The 22,321-nt window shown below is 38.2% G+C and overlaps 1 protein-coding gene across 17 annotated transcripts in view; it reads left to right on the forward strand.

Annotated features, from left to right (window-relative positions):
* The window catches only part of BAZ2B (bromodomain adjacent to zinc finger domain 2B), a 121,911-nt gene that overhangs the window by 72,462 nt on the left and 27,128 nt on the right, over positions 1–22,321 (forward strand). For 6 of the 17 annotated variants that reach the window (XM_039555358.1, XM_039555357.1, XM_039555364.1 and 3 more), the window contains 14 exons: positions 1,308–1,917; positions 3,087–3,383; positions 4,871–4,978; positions 5,695–5,755; positions 6,316–6,424; positions 6,689–6,790; positions 11,577–11,787; positions 14,494–14,586; positions 14,702–14,763; positions 18,795–18,860; positions 19,591–19,656; positions 20,345–20,389; positions 20,635–20,667; positions 21,850–21,915. In XM_039555358.1, the coding sequence (XP_039411292.1) occupies positions 1,308–1,917; positions 3,087–3,383; positions 4,871–4,978; positions 5,695–5,755; positions 6,316–6,424; positions 6,689–6,790; positions 11,577–11,787; positions 14,494–14,586; positions 14,702–14,763; positions 18,795–18,860; positions 19,591–19,656; positions 20,345–20,389; positions 20,635–20,667; positions 21,850–21,915 (1,929 nt within the window). The remainder of the gene's footprint in view (positions 1–1,307; positions 1,918–3,086; positions 3,384–4,870; positions 4,979–5,694; positions 5,756–6,315; positions 6,425–6,688; positions 6,791–11,576; positions 11,788–14,493; positions 14,587–14,701; positions 14,764–18,794; positions 18,861–19,590; positions 19,657–20,344; positions 20,390–20,634; positions 20,668–21,849; positions 21,916–22,321) is intronic. The other 11 variants (XM_039555368.1, XM_039555370.1, XM_039555360.1 and 8 more) reach the window with 10 other exon arrangements.

The raw sequence follows: 22,321 nt of genomic DNA on the forward strand, positions 1-22,321 counted from the left end.
TGAGATTTGAATGGGGATTAGAAGATAATAAAAATCTAGCATTTTACAAACACTGAGGCTTAGGGTATACAAAAAAAAATATATAGAAGATATATTTACAAAGGCAACTCTCATTTTACTATTTTCAAATTTTGTTTTAAACTAAGTAGTATTTGGGAGTAGTAAACTGAATTCTGATTCACAGATAACTCACAGGCCCTCAGTGAGGACTGAAAAATACTTCATTTTTATTGCTAGACTAGAAGATATAAACTGTTTTTCCTTTCCAATTTCCTGTTACGTGGTAAAATTCAAATAAGCTTCTCACTTACCGGGAGTAGCTAACTAAATTATAATTGTGAAAACATACATCTTTGCTATTGAAAGAGGCTTCTGCTTTCAAATTTAGGTTACGAGTCTTTAGCTGGTGATAGATCACACATTTAGTAGTTTGATTTCTCTAAAACTTTTACTGGAGGTATGCACTGTGTGAGTATTTATTTTAGAGGTCTTCATAATTTTATATTCAGATTTAAATGTTAGTAACTTCCAAAAATGTATTGTGTTTGACTCATTTTTTAAAAACTTATTTTAAACTGTACCGTCTTTATCCATTTTATTATATTTTCTGTTGAAGATGATGTGGGGTTCTTTTCTTTGGAACAACCTTTAGGCTAAAGACACTGTAAGCTTTACATGCATTTCTTAGCCATTACTGACTGAGTTTCAAGTGAAGAACTTTCAAGTACTACTTTTTCAGTTAAACAATTAACATATCACGGCATTTCTGAGTAGTACCTTTTCCCTTATTTTTTTTTGTAATAAAATTTCTCTACACCAGGAGTCCTCTATTGGTTTTTTTGTATTGCGGTCATGAGTGTGTTGTATTTACCTTGTGCTTTAAAGTGAACAAATAATTAAAAGTAGCTGTACATTCACTAATGGGATTTTTGTGTCAAGGAGAGGTTTTCCTGTGCTGGTACACAAGAGTAGTATCTTTCTAAGAATGGCTTTTTCAGAATGATTAATACCTTTGTGAAAGTTTCTGTCTAGAGCATTGTAGCAGGTGGGAAAGCTTCCCTGCATAGTTTGGATCAACTTCATCTTGAGTTCAATTTGTCTTTCCCTACTTGATTTACAGTGAAAATCATGCAAGACTTGCATAACTAGTAGTTACTAATCTCTTCTGTTGTAGCTAGTATCTGCTTTTGACTTTCTGAAAATAGGTTAGCAGATGTTTAAAATTTCCTAGAGTTCACCTTCCTGAGTACCAAAGAAAGCCAAAACAAACACCTCCACATTTTATTCCTGTCTTCTTATTTCTTTAGGAACAATATAAACAGACATTCCCAGCAGCACAGCTAAAGAAACAGGAGTCGTCTAAGAATCTGAAGAAGGTTATTGCAGCTTTGTCAAGCCCCAAACCGACATCTAGTTCACCAGCTCATCAAAAACTCACATCCTTGGAAAACAACCATTCTAACCCATTCCTGACAAATGCACTTTTAGGTAATCACCAACCCAATGGAGTTATTCAGAGCGTCATCCAGGAGGCTCCTCTTGCACTCACTACGAAACCGAAACCCCAGACCAAGATCAATGAAAGTGTAGCCATTCCTAGTAACGCCCCCTTTTCTTTGCCAATAAACTTGAGTGCGTGTGGGAAAAAGACAACCGGTAACCGGACAGCTGTTATGCCCTCTACCTCTCCTGTGTTACCTGGTTCAGGAAAGGATAAAACAGTCAGCAATAATGCAGTAAATGCAGTAAAACCACAACACCGCCTTCATTCTGCAAAACTGGTGGTGGAGCAGTTCAGAGGGGTAGACTCAGATGCCCTCAGCAGTAAAGACTCTGACGACTCAAATGATGATGACGACGATGATGAAGATGAAGATGAGGACGATGAAGATGATGATTCTGATGATAGCCAATCAGGTGGTTTAACCTTTTTAATAGGAAAAGCAGAAACTTAATTTTTTGCATTTTGAAAACATGCATTTCCCACCGTATTATAAATAGGGGCAAGAAATACTGGGCCAGCATGGCCCACACAGTGTTCTACACATATCCTTGAAATGAGCACGTGTCCCCATTCTCCATTGTATCATATCCAAAATCATGTTTGGTGTGTTCTGATACTTGGTCAGCTGTCCTGGTAAGGTGGCTCCATAGCCTTTTCGAAAGGCTGTCAGAGACCTACCTTCCACATTAGTCACCCAGCCTGTAGCTTGTGACAAGTGCTCAGGAAGGGATTGACATTAACGCTGATTGATGGTTAATGATTCTGGCAGACAGAGCCCAGCTGCAAAACAGGTTTTCTAGCCAGAGAGGGACACAAGGGCCTTCAATTTGTCAAGAGTGGCAAGAAAAGCATGTTTCTATGCCTCATTCAGGCGCAGAGTAGTCCATGAGTAAGTAATTGGACTGTTTTAAGAGCTGCAGACCAGGCTATGCAATTTGGAGTGGCAAGGCCTGTTTTAAAGAGTTGGCTGTATTCACAGTCACTTCTTTCTCCCATGTGCTGATATCCCTAATGTCCAGCTTCCACCTTCATCATTCTCTTCCCCCTCTCATCCACACACCCTGTACTAATCTTTTTATCTCAGGATTGTATCTCACCCTCCTTGTTCCTTACCCTGGCTGTCCTCTATTCTAGCTCTTCCTTTGCACGGATCGCCATACTTTCGATTCTGACACCTTTCAGCCCGTATCCAGTTCTGTTGTTTTCTTCCTGTTCATGATGGATTTCACACCCTGTGAAAAGCCCTTCCCGGGGTAGTGTCCAGCCACTGCCTGGCTAACAGGGGATGATGTAGCTGTAGCTCATTTCTGGGGTAAACAGTCTTGAAATACTGCAGTTTCTGTCACTCATCTCTTTTCATTCAAAGGAACAGCATATTATCATGTGGAATTACTCAATGCTGTCATATTTGTAGTAATTTAAAAGTTTAGTTATTTAATTAGAACCTCCTATTTATACTCAAGAGATGTTATTAAAAAGCATATATAATAAGATAAAAGACTTTGCAAGTGTTAGAACTTTAATGTACTTGCCAGTAGTTTCCAAGTCATAATGTGTCTTTTGCCACACTTTGTTTAAACAGAGTCTGACAGTAATTCTGAGTCAGATACTGAAGGGTCTGAGGAGGAAGATGATGAGGATGATAAAGACCAAGATGAATCAGATACCGACACTGAGGGAGAAAAAACTGCGCTGAAACTGAATAAAACGTCATCCTCTGTGAAGAGCTCTTCCATTGGTCTTACAGCTCATTCCACCCCGCTTAATCTCCAAGTAGCAAAGACGCCCAGCTCGGCACCAGCTGCCTTATGTCCTGAGTCCCAGCCTGCGGTGTTCCTTGGGACAGGACCCTCCACCCTCACACCAAGTACACACTGTGGTATCTCAAAGTCTTCTGTTATACTACCATGTGATATCTAAGATCCATGTGTTGTAAAAGTAGTTACAAAAATAGTCCAGGTGCTGGTATCAAGTGACAGCTCAAGAAATTTTTTACCATAAGAACAGTGATTCACTGAACAGTTGCCCCAGGGATGTGGCAGAGTCCCCCTGAGGTTTTCAGATGCCAGTTGGTCAGGGTGCGAGACAATCTTGGCAAAGCTGCCTTTCCCAAGGAAGGTTGGATCCGGTGACTTTTGACGTCCATTTTGGCTTTGGCTGTTAGGTGACTCTGTGATCTTTTCATGGGTATTTGCAGCAGTCGTTAAGATCTGTCAGCCAAATTGCAGGTTCTCCAGACTAGAACATTACACTTAGACCAGGACATTTTAACTCATGTAATTATTTGAGAGAAGATAGAATTAAATATCCAGAGTTGATACTTATTACATTAAAACTCTTCATTATTTTGTCTTTGGAATTTTCCATTTTATTCTAAACTAGTTATTCTTGCTTCTTGTTTCTCTACATTGTAGTTTGCTTTCTGAATCTTCAGTTTTTTGCTCCTTCCTCAAGAAACTTTGTAACCATATTTTGTTAGAATACAATTTTCTAGTCATTCTTTCAAAATTCTCAGTAGAATTTATGCATTATGCGCAAGAATTTATTTTTAAAAAGTTCATGGGAAGGGCATTTAGCATTTGCCTGATACTATATAGTGCATATAATCCTTCATTTGGTGACTTAATCTGTAAAATTTAGTAATTACTATGGATACAGTAAAGAATGCATTTTTGAAAGTCACATTTCTTAATTTGCATGGTAACAATGAAATGAAATCACATGTTTTCTACTTGGAACTAGAGACTTGATGTTTATTAGCATGCATGTAAGCAGATTTTTAAATGGGGACATCTGCTTGTAAATAGGTTTTTTATATTTGGTTTCAGTGGAATAGGAGCTTCATTCCATGTCATACAAGGGCATTAGCATTGAAGCGGTATAATGTGATCTACCCAACATTTATCCCAGAAACAGGCTTGTTAATTGTATGGTTTATAAAAGATTTCATATGGATTAAGAGTAATCCAAATGGGTAAATTAAAAAGTTAATTTTTTTCCTCAGGAATCTGTATTGATTTGTGATGCTTTGAAAAGTGTGCTAGCAGATTTTTCTGTTTACAGGAGTAGGAGGTAGAATAAGTTTTATGTCTTTGCTTTAGGTGTAATAATATTACACCTAAGAATCACCTAATAAGATACTGTGAACCGTTTACCTAGAATTGGTCAGTCACTGAAGGGGTCTTGTGGTCTCTTCTCTATTTTGCACTGGACTTTTCACTTTACTTATATTTGGAAAAGCAGCCTCCCTTCCTGCACTGTGACCATTCAAAATAATGCCATAGTTAGTCATGTTAGGTTAAGAGTGCAGCCCTGTGTCTAAAGTTTGGCATCTGTGTACAGGCATTTCCTTGGTGCTTTTTCTAGGGGACTCTTCACATCATCTGGAAGGAACTGCTGGCACCTTGCTTGGCAGCTGTGCTGTGGTGCTGTGTGACACTCCTGGCTGTAAGAAGCTGGAGCAAGTGCCAGGGGGTCAGTCTGATAATGGTACTCACTTTCCAGGGAAGAGATGTGTCACTTTCTTGACAGAAGGTCCAAACTAACTTTTTGAGAAGTGCATCTTCCAAAAGTTGGTCTGCATACATAGTTCATGTCCTGTGGCTGTCTGAGAGGCCTGAGGAAAGGATCTGTCACACTAAAAACCCCCACATTTGGCAGTTGTCTCTGGAATACTGTTGATTCAGTTGCTTGACAAGCACCAAACACAACATCTGTTTGAACTTGGAAAAGCTGAAGTAGTTCTGAAAATTTTCTGCATTTGGCATTTGGCTGCATAACATACACAGAGCTCTAGGAAGATGCAGCCTATTAGAATTGTGTGGATCTTTAAAGTGTGTTTTCATTTGCGCCTTCTTTACTGAAGAAAATTAATATACGGTCTTGTCTAGAAAAACAGGCTTGCAAGGAATTAAATTAGCAATATTTGAGAGCATTAAACACAACAAGCAGCTAGGTATGGGATAGTTAGGTTTTCCATTTACAATTTCAGAGGAAGAGGTTACAGGAAACTTAGAGGAAAATGTATTTCAGAAGGAGAACACTTACATGAATTTTCTTGGTAATTGAGATACTTAATGGTGAGAATGAAACAACAGTTCGCTTTTGGGGATAAAACATAAAAAGTACATTTTAGGAACATGTTTTCTTTTGTAAGTTCTGTTAGGTATTAATCAGAAATTCTGTTCTAGGTATTTCAAAAAGACGAAGAGTAGCAGATGAACGGGAGCTGCGTGTTCCTCTCGATTATGGGTACGTTATGTATATACTTGACTTTCCTTAAAGAGAGATTATGCCTTCAAAAATCAGTTGGTAAAATGAGTTTAAAACTTTAAATGAGTTTAAAACTTTTGAGGCTGCATAATAAGGAAAGGGCTTCAACAATTTGGATTTCTGACTCCCAGTCCGAGTGACTGTGGATCTCTTTAAAAAGTGTCATCATATTTCATGTGTTAATTTTTGTGCATTAAATTTGCTCTTTTGCAACATGACCCATCTCTTAGCTGTTTTACTTCAGAAATTAATCCTGATGGCTAGAGCTGAGCCAGTATAGACTCCAGATAACTCCCTGAAGTATAGTTCTAAGCCATTTAAAATCTGGTAATATGTTAGTCACTTAATGTAAATAAATTAATATATTTAGTCAGTTTGGACAATCTACATGATACACTTTTCTGATGTGATCTGTTTGATTTATGATGGTCTAGTCACATTTTCCTCTTCCCTTTTTTTTGTAGAATTATTAAATTGACACAAATTACTTGTTTTTTAAAAAGTGTATTGTTGTATGCAACTATTTCATATTACTCTAGCTGGCAAAGAGAAACCCGAATAAGAAACTTTGGTGGTCGTGTTCAAGGAGAAGTAGCATATTTTGCACCTTGTGGAAAGAAGCTGAGACAGTATCCTGAAGTAGTAAAGGTACATTCATTTTTTAACTTCTGTGTTCTAATGCTAGTAAGCATGCTTGCAGTTAAAATACATAATTTTTTTCTCTCCAATAGAGATACTTATTTTCTGTGATGTGAGGTGTAATGTATCTTGGTCTGTTACTGATTTGATGTCTTAAAATGTATATCCCTTTGACAGAATGTGCAAAACATTACACTCACAAAGTTAGCTGTACATCAAAGCTGGGTTGTAATTATTTACAAGCTGAAGTGGAAAAATATGTGATTTTTTCAGTATCTCAGCAGAAATGGAATAATGGATATCTCAAGGGACAATTTCAGCTTCAGTGCAAAAATAGGAGTGGGTGACTTCTATGAAGCCAGAGATGGACCGCAGGTATCCACTTTTTAAAAAGTAAAGTTTCTGATCCAAGGAGCATTAACTTAAGTTTAGGTGAAGTAATTTTTGGTACGATCTGAAGCATTATCTGTTTTTAGCTAATCATTTCTAAAAGCTGCACATGTTCTTAACAGTAGTTAGATTGAGATGTGGAGAGCTTGATCTTGGGCTGTGTTGAAAACCACTCCCTTCAGTGGCTTTGCTCAGAGGGTGCAGGAGTTCAGCATGCTTTAATGATCAGCTCTGAGCCTGGGTTCGTTTAGTTTGAAAACTCGGAGCTACGTGTTTTATCTTAGCATTCAGGTATTTCTGACTTAAAACTCTGTTTCTTCTTTTATTGTATACAACCTCATATCAAAAGTAATTTATGTGTACATGTTAAATCCCACTCTGTTCATGTGTTCCTGTGCATAATATATGTATGTATGTATGTGTGCGTTTGTGTGTATATGTAAATTGCATGTTTATATACAAGTGTCTCCTGTATCAAGAATACTGTCTGAGCATCCTGAAGCGTGACACTTCTACGGAGGGGCATGCCGACCTATACCAGTTGTGCTTTACAGTGGTGAAATTGTTAGACGGTGTGTAGATAAACCACACAAGGATAAGTAAACCCAAAATTTTAAGGAAATTGTTACTATGTTTGTGCCATGCTGTGTTACTGTATTTTGGCCATGTTGCTATTTCTACAGGATGTGCACGAAAATTTTTGGACTTTTGTCAGTGAAGGTATTTGCTTCTTTAAAAGATAAGTGTTCTGAATATGTTACTAGCTCTCAACAGTCTTGAGTTCAGGCTCGAGTTAAGCCTTGTGTTCTTGTGATACCTTATAGAAATGTGTAATGTTTGCGTGGTATAAATTTGAAAGCATTAAAGACTGAATTCCTGGTAAGCAGCTACTTCTAGGTGGTGCTTCCTGGCTTACAGGGTAAAATATTGCTAAACTTGATTCGTGTTTGGCCTTCAGAAAACAACAGTTAAAAGTTCCTGTAGTTATGAACTTCCTTACGTACCTGCATGTCTTGACTGAAATAATTAATTTTACTGTCATGTAATGTAATGGCAGGGTACCTGCTCTCTTCTTGCCCTGTTCCCTTTTTTGTGTCTGTTGCCCGTATTACTTCATTAGTCTTGTCCCCTTTAGTTGTATCTGTCTTCTCCCTTTAGCTGGTTTTCAGTTTGCCCTCTGATCTATAAAACTTGAGAATGAAGGCAGTGTGAGGGACAGATTGCTACAGACAAGACTGGCGATGTGAACATTAGTTTGATGTACGTATCATCACTGTACTTTGTACTGATGTGGTTTTTGATAGGTTCCAGTGAGACTTGGGTAGACAAAGTAAGTTTTCTTATTAGGAAAAGAGACTGAGGGCAGTTGTATCAGATGTGCTAAGATGTGTTTACATTTTATGTGTAAATGAGAAGTTACAAAACAGTGGAGCTACACGCAGGCTGATAATATATACCTAGTAAAACAGTATGTGGTACTGATACTTTATAAGAGTTGGCACCCTTTTTACTTAAGTTTTTTGAATCATTCAGATTCAAAATAATGTGTGATAATCATATCTTCATGGGTGTCTGGAGGTAATTCGAGAAATTTTATTTCTGCTTTTGTGGTAATTTCGATTATTCTGTGTAGCCTTTTGTGGTTATTCTTCTGTTCCTTCGTTATATCTTTCTGTCATCTTTTGAGACATGCAGCATGTGCTGGGGTAAGTTTCACAAAGCTCTGAGATGGAACAAGATGCAAAGAAAATTATCTTAAGGCTAAATCAGTTATATTAAAGGTTTACCTGTAGCAAGCCAAAAGTACATGGATTACCTGCTTCTGATAGTGCCTGCGTTTCTCTCTTGTGGTATGCAAACTACCAAATATTATGGGTTATTCAAAGCGGCATTTGAATGCTGTAACAGAAGCATATCTGGCAGAAGTGGGCCATGAAGGAGTAGGATTAGAAGAATGTTTGAAGTTTGGCAAATGTGAAAATTCAGTGACTGGACCTGGAAGCTTTAAACTGCTGTGATTTAGAAAGATTTGTGCGAATGTGATTTAGGGTGATGGAATGGACATGTGTCCTCATGAGTTTAAGTAATATGTACAGGAGTCTTTGTCCTATTCCGAGCTCTGCAATTCAATTTGGAAAGCTATGTTGTTAACTTTTCCCCACAAATCTAATCTGAAATTAAAGTGGATTTTTGCTTCTTGCAAAGTGCCTATGGTTTTGTTCATTAGCTTGATTAACAGGATTTGAGCTTGATGCTGCTTTCATGCATAGTTGTCTGGTGTCTTTTTGGCAAATGTCCTGATTACATCACAGTATTGCAGTACATGGTAGATACTTAAAGGTGAGAAATTGAATAAAGTTATTATTTTGATTAGTTTGAACAACAAACCACAACATTTCACAGTGTTCTTCCCATTTTTTCTCTAGTGTTTGAGTAGCAAAGCTTCCGTTTTATGGAAGCCCACGATTCTCCTGTGTTAGGGTGCAACCCCTGTCTTTTGTCCTTGGAATATCAAAACCCCAGACTGTACATTTCTTTAATAGAAATGTATTTTGGGTGAGATTTTAAAAGATGTTTGAGCACAAAATACAGATGGTCAATCAACTCTTGCTTAACCCTTAATGGCTTTGTTCTGGACTATTTTTGTCTTGTCCGCTCTTAAACTTGTGGAAACTTGTGCATCCACAATGTCCTTTGACAGGACATTATACAGTCTTCTCCCATCCCTTGAAGCACCTGGTCCTTTTGCTTATTGAACCATTATTCACTTCATTTGATGGCCTCTAGTTTCTTTTTTAGGCAGCATTAGGGAAGTGTAATATCCAACATGGTCGCTGGTACTAATGATCTCGTAGATCTCTACTTTTCTTTGATGCGTGTTTATTATCGTTAGTATCATTAACTGCAGAAAGTACAAATACAGAGCAAGAGCAATCTCCATTGCTGTTCTAAGCTGATTTTTGAACTATGGCTGCTTCTTCTCCTTTTCTTTAATTTCTGTTTTGCCTCCCCTGGCACGTACATTTTATGAGATGAGATTTTCTAGGTTGGAAGTTGGTGTAGGTAGCAAGTGCAAGTATTAAATCTACCTCAACTAACTGAACCTGTGATAAACTGCAATTCAAGTACTAGGCAGAGAAACAAAGCTTACACCTAAGTAATACTCTTAAAGATAGTAAGAGAATTAACTTCTAGTCAAGTGGTAGAGGTAAATATTTTGGGTTAAATATTTGGATTTAGATTAAAAAATCCTTAGGAGTGATGCATGATGGTGTGGTACACATTAATGATAGGGTCATGGTTCTGAACAGTGCATTTTCAGAACATCGCTAATAAAAGAGCCCTTTGGAATGTATGCAAACCAAGTGTGACTTGTACTCTGGGGGTGGTCTTAACTGGGAAGGATTCAGACTTCAGGAAACTATCTTTGCAGATACTGGTAACTCCCTTGAAATCTGAATGTCTCATTAGCAAACTGCCATTTCTTTTGCTGAAGAAAACCTTTGTAAAAACCTTTGTAATGGTGAAGAACGAGCAGAAATAATTAAAAGACAAATTACCAGAATAAGCAAAAACCATTTATGTTTTGGTACAGTAAATTTGATTTTAGGGTTTATGTACATATAAATGTGAAAACTAAAGCATTCTAAATAAAGTTTTGCTGAACTGATATTTAATGACGTTTTTAACTTACCAACTTTCTTTCTTGCTTTAGCAGACATTTTCAAAATTTTTTACAAACCTTTTTAAGGCAAGTTATGAAGAAGTCCTGAAGGATACTTAGCTTGCAGATTTTTCCCTGCATTTCTCAAAAACTTGGGGGAATGGTGAAAGATGTTAAAATTTTGAAATACTGGCGTTTAATTAAACAGGACCACCTAGACTGTGCTCCTTTTCTGCTCAGTAGATGCAATAAACTCTGCTTTTCAGTAGCCAGTTAAAGTAAAGCTATTTCTTCATGAGGAATAATTTGGGTGTTTTTATTAACAAAGTATTTCAGAATCTGCTTTTGTGATGCCACAAAATACTATAGTGCATGCTTTGTTTGGTTAGAGAATATAGTTAACATAACTTTAGTTTAGATTCATGGATGCTTAGAAGTTACTTTTGATTGGTTCAAGTTGGCACAGAAATTGTTTTGCAGTGGTTGGGGGAGAACTCAATTGTACTGACTAAAACTTGAAGATTAAAATGCATCTGTGTTTTTTCAGCTCAGTTGTTGAGCTCTACAGCACTCGAAAGCAGTATTTGAAAATACATTGCTGCCTTTGCTTGTTATGTATGCTAGAATTTCTGTAAACACTCTGTGTTGGAGCACAGCATCTCATAGCTTGACACACTTTTTCATTCATGTCAAGCAGTGGATTATGTGAAAGCAGCATAGTTGTTGTTGAGTTTACATAGTATGAAAGGATATGTTTTGCCTTTTAGAAAGGGTTGAACAATTTAATTTGATGAAAAATAATAAAAAATAACATGGTAATGGCATATCTACTAGGTAAAAACTTTGTATATGATTTAATAGTCTTCAAAATCTTTCCTAGTGGTACATTTACAAAAATTCTTAGTGATAGCCTCTCAATATATAGCTTCTGCGCATCATCAAGAAATTGTCCTGCTCAAATAGTACATCACAACACTTGCATATTTTATATCTACAACTTATCTGGGGAGGGAAAGAATCTCTTGCTGTTCATGTTCTCATCTTAGATTTCTTTTTTTTTTTTAAATCTGTTTGTAATACCTCTCTGTGAAATGTGTCAATTAAAAGGGTGTGCAGTGGTGTCTTCTGAAGGAAGAGGAAGTCATTCCCCGTATCAGAGCTATGGAAGGGCGTAGAGGACGACCACCAAATCCAGATAGACAGCACTCAAGAGAGGAGTCAAGAACGAGACGCCGCAAAGGCCGACCTCCGAATGTTGGAAGCAGTGAATTTCTGGACAATGCCGACACGAAGCTTTTGAGAAAGCTCCAGGCTCAAGGTAAGAACTGTGTTAATATTTTCACAGAGAGAGGGTATCAGTATATAAAGAGTTAATGTTTTTCCTATAGGAGAGAGTGATTTGTCTCACTAGGATACTAGTATACAGCATTTTATTTTGGATTTTTTTTACATGCTCTTATTGAAGACTTTTTGAAAATCACTACACGTATATAGGTTTTAAAGAAGGATGTGCATGTTTAAAGACATGTCTAAAAGCTTACTCTATAGTTACTTTATTTCAATGTATAAAACCTAAAAAACCAGACATCCAGAAATCTGGTGATCACTGAAGTCTTTAATAGCCAAAATCAACAGATCTTCGTTTTCCTTTGTATCTGCTCAAACAGCAGTGGATCTAGAAACTGAAATTAAAACCCACTGAAATTAGCATTTCTGTAAAGTGCTTGGCTGTTCCAGGGAAAACGCTTTTTCGTATGAAATCCCTGATAGTCACAAGATTTAAATGCCTGTTAATTTGAATAATTAGTACCAACATTGACAGTAGAACTTCCATGGTATCAAGTACTACCGTGTATCAAAAGCTGCTTTTAAATAACTATCAGGTACATCCTTGTGAATATCAGTTCTGTAGTCCATAGCTGTATCATGTTTTTGGGATGCATCCAATTCAATATGAAAAAAATTTTACAGCCCGTAAGTCAGGACATTTAACTTAAGTGTTCTTTCATGTGCCAAGCATGGATGTGTTTGGGTAACAGCTTTGTATTTTGCATAATGTAGCATTTTTACATAGTGTAATGAAGCGTCTAGCATTTGCTGAGAGGCTTTGTAGTTATTGCTGAGACACAGTAACTAATTCTGGAAGTCCCATCAGTGGGAAAAGATAAGCCCTCTCACTGCGCCATTTTGCTTCATTTTGTGTCCTTCCTTTCCCCATATTGGGCACTTCAAGGGGTGGAGGAGAAATACTTAGGAGGACTCCCAAATGTCTTTTTTCCCTCTACATACTGTAGTACTTATTAAATAGAACAAAACCTCTGGTCTGTATATACAAAATATTTAGAACGTGTAATTTTTGATATTACATATGTTCATATCTTCCTTGCTGCTTTTTTTGTCCTTGTGAAAACATAAGAAATACCTCAGTGGCTCAGGCCAGGGGCTCATCTAGAGCAGAGCTCTATCTGCCGTAGTGGCCAGAGGAGATGCTGCTTGGAGAAACTGTGTGAACCTTATCCCTTCTTGATCAGTTTTTCCTCATATATGAACCCTGGCATGCTGAGATATTTAATGAGTGATGTTGTAGAGCACATTTTTTTCTTATTCCTTTATTTTCTGTTTATTAAACTGTTGCCCATGAATTAGCCTGTTCTTTGGTTTTTAACCTCTTCACAGTGTTTTTTCTACCGGCCTCATGTGGCAACAAGTTCCAGAAGTCTGCTAACTACTGGAACATTGTCATTTTTAACAAATGATGTTCTATTACTGTCAGTGGTTGTTCCTTAATTCCATTATTCCAGGGGTTGGAGAATAACAGTTCTCCAATTTATGTTATCCACCTCTTTGATGATTTTGCACACCTTGATTCTCTCTGTCCTTAGCCTTCTCTCCAGACTGAACAGCACAGGTGTTTTCAGTTTTTTCTCAGAAAGTAGTAGTTCCATCCCTTTGATCCTCTTCTGTGTCCTTTAATTTTAGTATTTCTTTTCTGGGTGTATTAGCTTACATTTACTATATGAGGAAGGTCCTCTGCTATCTTTGCCCACTGTTTTCACAGTGTCACAGAATATTCTGAGTTGGAAGGGACCCACAAGGATTGTCAAGTCCAGCTCTCACGTGAATGGCCTGTGTGGGGATTGAACTCAATGACCTTGGTGTTACTAGCACACTGCTCTAACAAACCGAGCCAATCCCAGGGTTTTGCAGGGCTCTTCCAGAGTTCCTTGCTGTTAGCAAAACCTTGGATTTTCCGGAATGCTTAATATCATCTTCACATTTTGAGATTTAACTTTGCAGTTGCCTTTACAGGTTCTAATACTGATTTGTAAAGAAATCTTCTACTAACCCTTCACTAAAGCTGACTGCTGATCACTCTTTTGCCTGGTGTCATTTAAAGAGCTTTTAGTTTGGAGCTTTTCTTCACTGACCTAACAGCTCAGTTTTATTAATAACGTGTGTGAAACACCTCTCCTATGAAGACAGGCTGAGAGAGCTGGTGTAGTTCAGCCTGGAGAAGAGAATGCTCTGAGGAGGCCTTAGAGCCCCTTCCAAGAAAGCTGGAGATGGACTTTTCACAAGACCTGGAGTGATACGACAAAGGGGAATGGCCTTAGGTTGAAGGAGGGCAGGTTTATATTAGAGATTAGGAAAAAATTCTTTACTTCAAGGGTCTTGAGGCCCTGGTAAAGGTGGCTCAGAGAGGTTGTGGACTCCTCATCCCTGTAAGTATTCCATGTCAGGTTGGATGGGGCTTGGAGCGGCCTGGTCTAGTGGAAGGTGTCCCTGCCCATGGTAGGGCATGGAATGAGATAAAGTATCCATGTTCATTTGCACTGTTGATGTAGTTACTGATACATGGCATGCCATTAATGATAGTTGATAGAAAAATTTTGTAAAAATCTGTGTGTGCAAAACAAATCTGTTTGCTCTGTCTTTACGACATGCAAATGTCTGGAACACAAACTATATCTTTAGTGTTGGACAGCACTGTTTTTATGAACATAATATTTTCTTTTTGTAACAGAAATAGCTAGGCAAGCAGCACAAATAAAATTACTGAGAAAGCTTCAGAAGCAGGAGCAAGCGCGAGCTGCCAAAGAAGCAAAAAAACAGCAAGGTAAATATTACTTGTTGAAGTTTGTGCATGTTAGTAGATTATTTTGAAAAGTGTTAATGAAAAGTTACGTGTCTCTTGCCATGTTCTGCTGATATTGTTTGCTTTTGTTTGTTAGCTATTATGGCAGCTGAAGAAAAGCGAAAGCAAAAGGAGCAGATAAAGATAATGAAGCAACAGGTAAACTATGCAATTGCTAAATACCTCTTTAAATTGTTTTAAATAATTCAGTTTGGTGTATTTCTAATATTTAGTAAATTACTAAGTATGCTGATTACAAAGTGTATGTTTTAAATCTGATTTTAAAGAGCACACTGTGTGTGTTACTTAAAATTCTAAACTCTATTAAATCTACCACTAACCCATGTTCCCAGGTGCCACATCAACATGGCTTTCAAATCCCACCAGGGACAGTGACTCCACCGCTGCCCTGGGCAGCCTGTGCCAGGGCTAGACAACCCTTTCCATGAAGAAATGTTACCTAATATCCAAGTTAAACCTCCCTTGGTACAATTTGAGGCAGTTTCCTCTTGTCCCGTTTGTTGTTCCCTGGGAGCAGCGCCTGACCCCCACCTGGCATCACCCTCCTGTTCAGGGAGTTTAAGAAACTGAGAAGGCTCCCCTGAGCTTCCTTTTTTCTGAGCTGAGCCCCTTTCCCAGCTCCCTCAGCTGTTCCTGGTGCTCCAGCCTCTTCCCCAGCTCTATTGCCCTTCTTCTCCAGACACGCTCCAGCATCTCAATGTCTGTATATGATCTCAGGCATCCCAACACTTAAAGTACTAGTATTAGTTTGCCTGTAAGTGACATCGGTGATATGGGAAGAAGACAGATATGCTGCTTGCCAGTGTAGGGAGAGAGTTCATGCGGCCAAAGCTCAGTTGAAGTTGGAGCTGCCAGAAATGTGGGGGACAATGGAAAAGAGTTTTTTCAAATATATTAATGGCAACCCTGGTTGTGTGTATAAATTAGGAAATGAGGGGCTGAAGAGCAGCGGTGGGAAGGGGCCTGGGGGTCCTGGTTCATGGCAAGTTGGGTATCTGTCAGCAGTGCCCTGGCACCCAGGAGGGATATCTTTGCCCTGGAGGGCATTAGGCCCAGCATCGATGGCCAGGCAAGATGGGGATTGTCCCACTCTGCTCTGCACTGGGGTGGCCTCACCTTGAGTCCTGGGGACAGTTTTGGGCACCACAATATAAAAAGGACATTAAACTATTAGAGGCTATCCAAAGAAGGCCATGAGGGTGGGGAAAGGACTGGAGGGGAAGTCTTAAGAGGAGCGGCTGGGGGCACTTGGTTTGTTCAGCTTGGAAAAGAAGAGACTGAGGGGAGACTCACTGTGGCCTTCAACATACTCAGGAGGGGCAGCTCTGATCTCTGCTCTCTGTGACCGGTGACAGGACTTGGGAGAATGACTGGAGCTGAGTCAGGAGGTTTAGGCTGGATATCAAGAAAAGATGGACCAAACCCCGAGGGGTGGTTGGGCATTGACAGGCTCCCCAGGGAATGGTCACAGCCCCAAGGCTGCCAGAGCTCCAGGAACATTTGGACAATGCTCTCAGGCACAGGGTGGGATTTTTGGGGTGTCCTGTGCAGGGCCAGGTACTGGATTGATGATCCTGATGGGTCCCTTCCAACTCAGCATACTCTACGATTTTGTGATATCTTGAGGTGTTAAACAAGCCAATAAAAATATAAAACCCTTCCACACCTTTGAAATCCAGATACGAAATCCTGACATACTTTTTTTTTTTTTAAGTAGTAAACCAAAATTGGTGTTACTGCAGACTACCTTAAATATCTCCGTAAGAGATAACAATTAATTCTTGTTGGTAACTGTTTAAATTTTTCCATTAGGAAAGTGCTCAGTGTAGTAGAGAGTGAGCTAGGAGTTGTCACTCTACCATCTATGAGTTAGAGTAGAAAAGGCTGAGAGAGCTGGGACTGTTCAGCCTGCAGAAGAGGAGGCTCAGGAGGATCTTGCTAATATAGCTAAATACCTGAAGGGAGGCTGCAAAGAGGTGACTCCTCTCAGAAGTGCCCAGTGATAGGAGGTTCCTTCTGAATGTTGGGAAACACTTTGTCACCAAAATGGCAACTGAGAATTGGAGCAGGTGGCCCAGGGAGGCTGTGGAGCCTCCCACATAGATTTTCAATAGCAGTCTGGACGTCATCCTGGGTAACTGGTTCTAGGTGACCCTTCGAGGGCAGGGGTGTGTGGACAAGGTGACTTCCAGATTTCCCTCCCAACCTCAGCTAGTCTGAACTTCTGTAGATCGTGACAGTTTCAATGTGTCCACTTCTCAAGACAACCCATACTTGTTAAAGACAAGGAGCACACTATGATTTTCAAATGGTCCTTACATTATCCATGTAATGTAGAAGGGTCCAGGAAGCAAGAATTTTTTAATTGTCAAATGCTTCAAATCCACACCTTGTTTGTCATCATCATATTCCTTTTTGATGTGTAACCTGATAACATTTTTATGATTTCAATATGCAGAGTACTTCTTCTCTGAGATAGTGATCTCTGCTGAAAAGTTTGTTCTGCATTAACTCTAACCTTTGTGGAGTTGGGAGGGTGTAGTACATGCTTTCAACTTTTGTTTTTGTTTTGTTTTAAAGTATAATGGGTGATAATAGAGATTTAAGGTCCATGCTGTGAGCTTTACATGGTGAAAAATGTTCAGCACTGTCTGAACAAGGCCTCTGCTTGATAAGGTTGTATTATGTTGGACTTCTGAACAGTTTAAGGAGCTGGTAGGATTTGCCTGGAGTTTATAAGGCTTCATGTATTGGAGCTCTATTTGTCAGAAAATTTTGCATGTCTTTCTCATCTGTGATTGCTCCTTTGCTGTTAAATATTTTAGATTATCTTTTCTTAGGGACTTGGTTTTGGTTTTAGTTATTTTTTGATAAAGTATCAGTAATGCATCACTATGTGTTCCCCAAAGAGTAAAATTTTAGAGTGGTCCATGTTCTAGAATCTCAGGCCAGCTCACAAGAAAACAATGTATTCTGTACAGATGGGATTTATCCTCACTGTTGGGAAAACATCTGCTATTCCAGAGAAGATCATTGAGCTCCTTTTCAAGCTTCTGATCTAGGCCTCCCAGCTTGCAGGGCTTTTCCATGGTCTGGGTTTTGCTATTAAAACTTTACAGCAAGTCCGGCTGGATGTATGCATTTTCTTCACAATGGTCCTTCCTAGTCACTGTGGCTTAACCAGCTCTTTTGAGATAATAAAATCTTAAATAATGTGCTAGCAAATTTTTAATGCTAATTTAACAGACAAACCTATGCAGCTCAGGTAATGTGAAATAATCCCAGTGTTTGCAAGGGTTACATTTCTCAATCAATGTAATAAGCGTTCAGATTTTAGGAACTAATTCACGAGAAAGAAAAAATTAGAATATGGTTGCCCAGCATCCATCTGTGGAGTGCATAACTTGATCATTTTCTTCTCACCATGATATGAAACATGCTTAAATGTGTTGTACTACCCATTGTTCCTGTTCCAATTACTTGTTTTGTTACAGCATGTATACAATTCCCTCCCCTAATCTACATATTAAGGCTTCCAAAAATAGCATCAATTACCTGAGTGCTTTAAAAATCTGGAGAAACTGAAGGGTACTTAACTGAACATGTTACCCAGGTGGCATGTGGGTGAGTGTTACTGGCTGACAGAGCATGTGCTTTTGGTTTTGCTGAGCTCAGCTCTCCATGCTGCCCTTGGGACCGTAATGGCCTGAGAGAGGCTGCAAGAACTTAGGCACAAACAGTGCTTTGACAGATCTCGCTATTTCTTGTTCAGGGAGATCACGTCAAAACATTGTGTATTTCATGGCATAGCTCAGTCTTCTGTTCATTCCTAACTAGCTCCACCATTGTGAGCTGGAATTTGAATGCTCTAGGTTGCTTACTTGGTCATTAATCTGGTCCTCTTGAAGCTGATAAAAAAAACCAAACAAACTTTGACAGCTTAAACATGAACACCTGTACATAACAAGGTGTGGCTTCCTTCAGGGTTATACCAGACATCATCTAATATCAGTAAAAATTTTAACCGTATCTTGTTCTATGGGAACAGTGACTAAAATGGGTGAAACTCAATAACAAAGAAGTATGTATAAACTTTGTCATTTTTCAAATGTAAAAATAAATTTCCTTAATATATATTTTTAAAAGAGATAACTTTGTTACCCTTGTAGGAAAAAATTAAGCGAATCCAGCAAATTAGAATGGAGAAAGAACTTCGAGCTCAGCAAATTTTAGAGGTAAAAATAATGGCTGAAATGTAATTTTTCTGTTGCCATTTTAAAGAATGTTGTATTTTAATAGTCACACATGTAGTTGGGAATGTAACTAAATATAACAGCTCTAACAACCTGGACTTCCAAAGGCCAGTTCAAAAATGTGTCTTAAAATATTTTTCTTTAAAGATCAGCATTAACTGTAATCCCTAATCTTACAAGTATTCACTCGGGCTTTTCGGCACAATTTTCTACCAGAATAGTCTTGTGTGTACTTAAGATAACACCAGAGCAATTCTTGTGCTAGAGAACAAGTTTGCAGTAACAGGATGTTAAAACAGTATAATGCTCTGCTCTGTATGAAGTGCAGTGGGTTTAAAAATACTATGTCTATATTAGAGTATACTCTACAGGTTTGCTAGTGTACTAGCAAAGATAGATTGCTAGTTTTCAAGTCTCCACTGACAGAAAAATTAATAGTAATCTCTTTGCCATTGATATTGTTTCTATGTATACTTGATTTCTTAAATTAGCCAGGTGAAGCAATTTTGAGTGGGACTTGAAATTCTGGTTTAATTTTTATAAAGTAACTGAAATGTAAATTGATTGATCATGAAAGCTGCATCAGAGATTCCTTGCAATGTACAGAGTAAGTGATGATGTTCTTAACTTTTAAAGGTACATAACTTTGTTTCTAGTCAGATTATTTTCAAGTTGTGATGGTGCTGTTGTGTGACCTGTTTTGCATGCACAGGCAAAAAAGAAAAAGAAGGAAGAAGCAGCAAATGCCAAATTATTGGAAGCGGAAAAACGAATAAAGGTTAGTTTGGAGGACCTCCAAAAACAAGAGCTGTGTTATTGTACATAATGTATGTTGATGTATGAAAGCAGTAAATTTGGGATGCTGTTCATCGATGATGAAGCTGTACATAGAGACAGCGTATAATAACATGTACTTATGGTTATAAAAAGGCATGAAGCATATGCAGAAGAGTTTGTGTATGTGTGACACACACACACAAATACATAGAGACAGTACTTTTTTATGTGGCATTACCATGAGTTTTGCTTATGTGACACCTGGTATGCATAACAAAATGTTCCTGCAGTAACATTATTTACAATATTCTTTTAAGCATACTGTATCAAAAAGATACGTTGTTTTCAGCAAGCATAGTCTTTTCTAGGCTGTAATGCATACAAGACCACAGAACTCTCTTACAAATACTGGAAAACAGTGTGTGTGTGTGTGTGTGTGTGTGTGTGTGTGTGTGTATAGATGTACTTCTGTTGCTGCTTTGGCATTCTAGGTATGTTCTAACATGGAACTCCCAACTCACCAGACTTACTGTCATTGTATACTCTGTGTACTTCCCTGTGCTCTGTTCATGGAGGTCAGGGAAGTTAGAATTTAACTCAGATGTGCTGTTTTAGTGTGGCAGAACGGTGCAATTTGGTAAGTAAATTTTGACTGATGTTTTAAATACACTTTTGTTCTTCTGTTGAAGGAGAAAGAGATGAGAAGGCAGCAGGCTGTTCTTCTGAAGCACCAGGTTGGTATGTTTGGTTGACCAAACAGACAATGCCAATTGTGAGCTACTACTTTAAGTTATATGGGGGGGTGGAATCCTCAAAATACGCCCTTTTTAAACTTCTGGGTTTGACTCCTGCACAGATTTTCTTTCGCCTTATGATTTTTTTGCTTTGCTTTGGTATTGGGGTCTTTTGGGGGATTATAAAGTGGTTTTATGACTTTGTGATTTCTGTTTCATAATGTTGTGCCAACTCTTTCTACCAGGAGTTGGAGAGGCATAGACTAGATATGGTATGGGTATGTTTATTTTTGTACATCTAACACCGCATTGTGATTTGGTTGTGATATGGTTGTCATAGCAATGCATAAAATGTAGCACTGGCTGCTGTCATATTACATACTGCTGCATGGCTTTACAGCACAGTGCATTGCATACATCTGCTTGTCTTGTCTGTTAAGGAAAAAAAGACATGTCTTGAACATGTGTATAAATTGAATGTGGCAGTAACTAAATGTGGTTTTTAGCCAGGGATCTATGTTACTGATGTCCCAGTAAAAAATGGACTAGTATATAAAATCAGGGATTGATGCAAAATTAACAGGTAGTCACTTGGTTGATTTTTGCAAGCCTTGTCCCATTCACTGGGAATGAATCTAGACATTTTAAATACAATTTGATTTAACCTGTTTTAGAAATCAGGATGATGTCTTCCCATTGTAAGATACTGAGGAAATTAGCTTTCAGTTGGTGGTAAATACATAATGTTATAAGTATACAATGAAACATTACAATGTAATCCTAGCCTCACCAAATTAGATGATAAAATTCCTATAGCCTTTAAGGGGGCCAAGAGTTGCTGTACAGCTGTTAAGGCAAAACCCCTGTACTTGGTGCCCTAGAACAGTGCTCCTTAATGTGTTTGAAGCTACTGACATAATTTACTGAGGGACAGGCATCAGTAAATGCAAGTGTTGTTGCGTACATATATGAACCACCACTGGCTTGATTAAAACTGATCTAGAGCTGATAAAATTAATCATGATAATTTGTTGCTTGGTTACAAAAATGTTAAGATTTGCAATGTTTGAAAAAGACCAGTTTAAAATTTATGCTGAATTGGCTATTGAAGAAGTAAATTGCAAGTTCCGTCATAGCAGATGTAAGGTAACTGACCTGTTCCAGCCAACCATTATGCTTTTTGTTCTGCCAGCTTATGAAGGAGCATCACAACTGACCATAAGTAAATCTGTATGCTTCTTTTTTACACTGTCTCCATGTTCATTGCTTTACCTTTTTGCTTTTGATTGTTCTTGTATTTGCTTTCTAAACCTGAACTAAAACATGCACAGACTTGGCCATTCTTGTCCTATATTTAGTATTTACTGTGACTTGTCTATTAATGCTAAGTTTGTTACTTTGCTTTTTTACTGATTTGAAAATGTGGTTTAGTTTTGTTCTAATATTACCTGCTTCAATAGGAACGAGAACGGAGAAGACAACATATGATGCTTATGAAAGCCATGGAAGCACGGAAAAAAGCAGAAGTGAGTATTAACCTCTAAAAGTTTGAAGTTTTCATTGTTTCATTCTGCAGTCATCTGTAGAAGAGCTGTGTCTTTGTACATTATGTATAATTTAATATGTGTACGTTGCAGCAGTAGGACAAGAGCCATTAGGCACAAATTGAAATACAGGAAATTCCATTCAAAGTTAAAAAAACTGGTTTACTTGGAGGGAGATGGTTGAACACTGGCACAAATTGCCCAGTTTTGAGAGTTTTGGATGTTTTTGAGAGGAAACATAAGTAAAATGCAAAAACCCCATAATTACTAACTTACTTTTTGTTTTACTTTTTATGTATTTATTTCTCTATATCCTGAGACTCTTCTTATGTCTGTATCCTGAGACTTTTGTAAACAAAGTACAGATAACTAAGATACTGAAATAAGA

The sequence above is a fragment of the Corvus cornix genome, chromosome 7, assembly GCF_000738735.6.
Source record: "Corvus cornix cornix isolate S_Up_H32 chromosome 7, ASM73873v5, whole genome shotgun sequence".
Taxonomy (NCBI): domain Eukaryota; kingdom Metazoa; phylum Chordata; class Aves; order Passeriformes; family Corvidae; genus Corvus; species Corvus cornix.